A 1,766-nucleotide genomic window follows, 5' to 3' on the forward strand; every position below is an offset into this window, starting at 1 on the left:
GAATAAATCGTTGCAATTAATTTGCAAACAGCCTTGAGGATAAATTATTCGAATTCGAGCCGAGTAAAATCGATGCGTTCCATTTCTTTAAGAAGAGTTAAAAAAACCAAATCGTTCTATTACCTTCCTCGCTTTACCTCGATCAAAGCTCTTTTTTCTTTTTTCTTTTTCTTTTTCTTTTTTTTTTCTTTTTCTTTTTCTTTTTTCCTTCTTCTTCTCCCCCGTACACGAAAAATTACCTCTTGATATCTTCATCGATCGCCATCCCGGTCGAAAAATTGTAGCGATTTTTCGCCGCAACGATGGGAAATATTCGTTGGTTGCGCGCGCACGTTCCGAGGAGGAGTTGAAGTCGAATCGCGTCGAGTAACGGCGTAGACGAATTCGCGACACTCGATCAGCTCCAGCGAACGAACCATAAACGAAGGCGTAATTCATGCCCGCCTAAAGTGGTCTTTAAGCTGATCAACGATATGATTGAGGACCACTAAAGTGGCCTTCGCCGGGTGAAGGATAAGACGATCGATTTCTTACGCCGAGTTTGCATATATTTTTTTTTAATGATTAGAATCGGATTAGAAGCTTTTCTCGGAGCAAATATAATAATTTTGTTATAACTCTATCTCTCTATCCCCTTTTTATTTACACGAATTTACATCGATCGATTCGCTCGAAATAACGTTTCAAGCTTTGTGTATTTTTAGGATCAATTCTTCGGATCTTTAAGAAGATTAGCGAGCTAACATAACTCGCGTTATACTATTATTATTATTCCCCCGATGTTTATTCAGTTTACTCAGGTTATACACGGATTATTATTACGTTACGCGAAATTTGAAAGTAATCTATACAACGAGATAAATCGCTTCACGGATTTTTCTTCGTTTCGTTCGCTCTCGTTTTTTCTTTGTTCGCCTATTCGCGTTTTCCTTTACGATTCGTATCGATAGAATAGGGAATCGAGGAATCGAGGATCTTATTCCCTTTCAAGAACTAAGCGTCTTTTAACATTAGAAGCGGACCAGTATTTTATTATCCACGCTGATCGTATCTTTAATCGAAAATCTTTGTCCATCGAAAACGCACACGCACACACGCACACACATACTCTCTCTTTCTCTCTCTCTCTCTAAAACTACGGGAATCAGGGAAATAATTTTTTCCTAAGCTCGCGTCAATTAATCAAAGCTAGGATTCCACTCGGCCAACTTTCTCTCCGATCTCGAGATCTAAAAACCTAAAGAAAGACGAAAGACACTATCTAATTTCCAATCCCCTTTCTTTCTTCCATCTTTCTTTGCCTCGTCCCTTCGTTCTTCATCTCGCTCTCCGTGGAAAGGAACACAACGCTAAGGAACACAATCGTGAAAAATTCTCGGGGATCAGGGGCGTGTCACACGTAACCGTTCGCGTCCAACTTTAAAGCGGCCTCGTAGGAAGGCAATCCCTCGTCCGATGCTTGCTGTTCGACGGCCTCGTTACGCTCCAGACCCGATCTCACGCTCGTGCTCAGCCCCAATAACGTGGACACCATCGAGGGAACGATGGACCCGGGTGTCTCTCCACCCTTCTTCTCCATCGAGGTGGGTAGGCTTTTCGGATCGAAGATCAGGCTGTCGTAAGTTGGAGGTGGGCCGGGGCCGGAAATCGGAGTTACGGGGCAGGATAAAACGTCGTAGGCGCTCTCGTCCTGGTTTCCCTCGGTCGTCGCCGATTGTTGTTGTTGTTGTTGTTGCCTCTCGCAGCACTGGAAAAAAAAAAAAAAA

General features: G+C 43.0%; 2 protein-coding genes across 3 annotated transcripts in view; one reads left to right on the forward strand and one right to left on the reverse strand.

Moving 5' to 3' along the window:
• LOC102675172 (probable beta-hexosaminidase fdl) overlaps window positions 1-1,766 on the forward strand; it is a 33,526-nt gene that overhangs the window by 7,998 nt on the left and 23,762 nt on the right. The gene's annotated exons all lie outside the window — the stretch shown is intronic.
• The window catches only part of LOC102674972, a 10,404-nt gene continuing 9,755 nt past the window's right edge, over window positions 1,118-1,766 (reverse strand). Inside the window, exon 4 of the mRNA XM_006617792.2 lies at window positions 1,118-1,747. Coding sequence (XP_006617855.1) covers window positions 1,394-1,747 — 354 coding nt within the window. The 3' untranslated portion in view covers window positions 1,118-1,393. The remainder of the gene's footprint in view (window positions 1,748-1,766) is intronic.

The sequence above is a fragment of the Apis dorsata genome, unplaced genomic scaffold, assembly GCF_000469605.1.
Source record: "Apis dorsata unplaced genomic scaffold, Apis dorsata 1.3 scaffold_326, whole genome shotgun sequence".
NCBI classification, from domain to species: domain Eukaryota; kingdom Metazoa; phylum Arthropoda; class Insecta; order Hymenoptera; family Apidae; genus Apis; species Apis dorsata.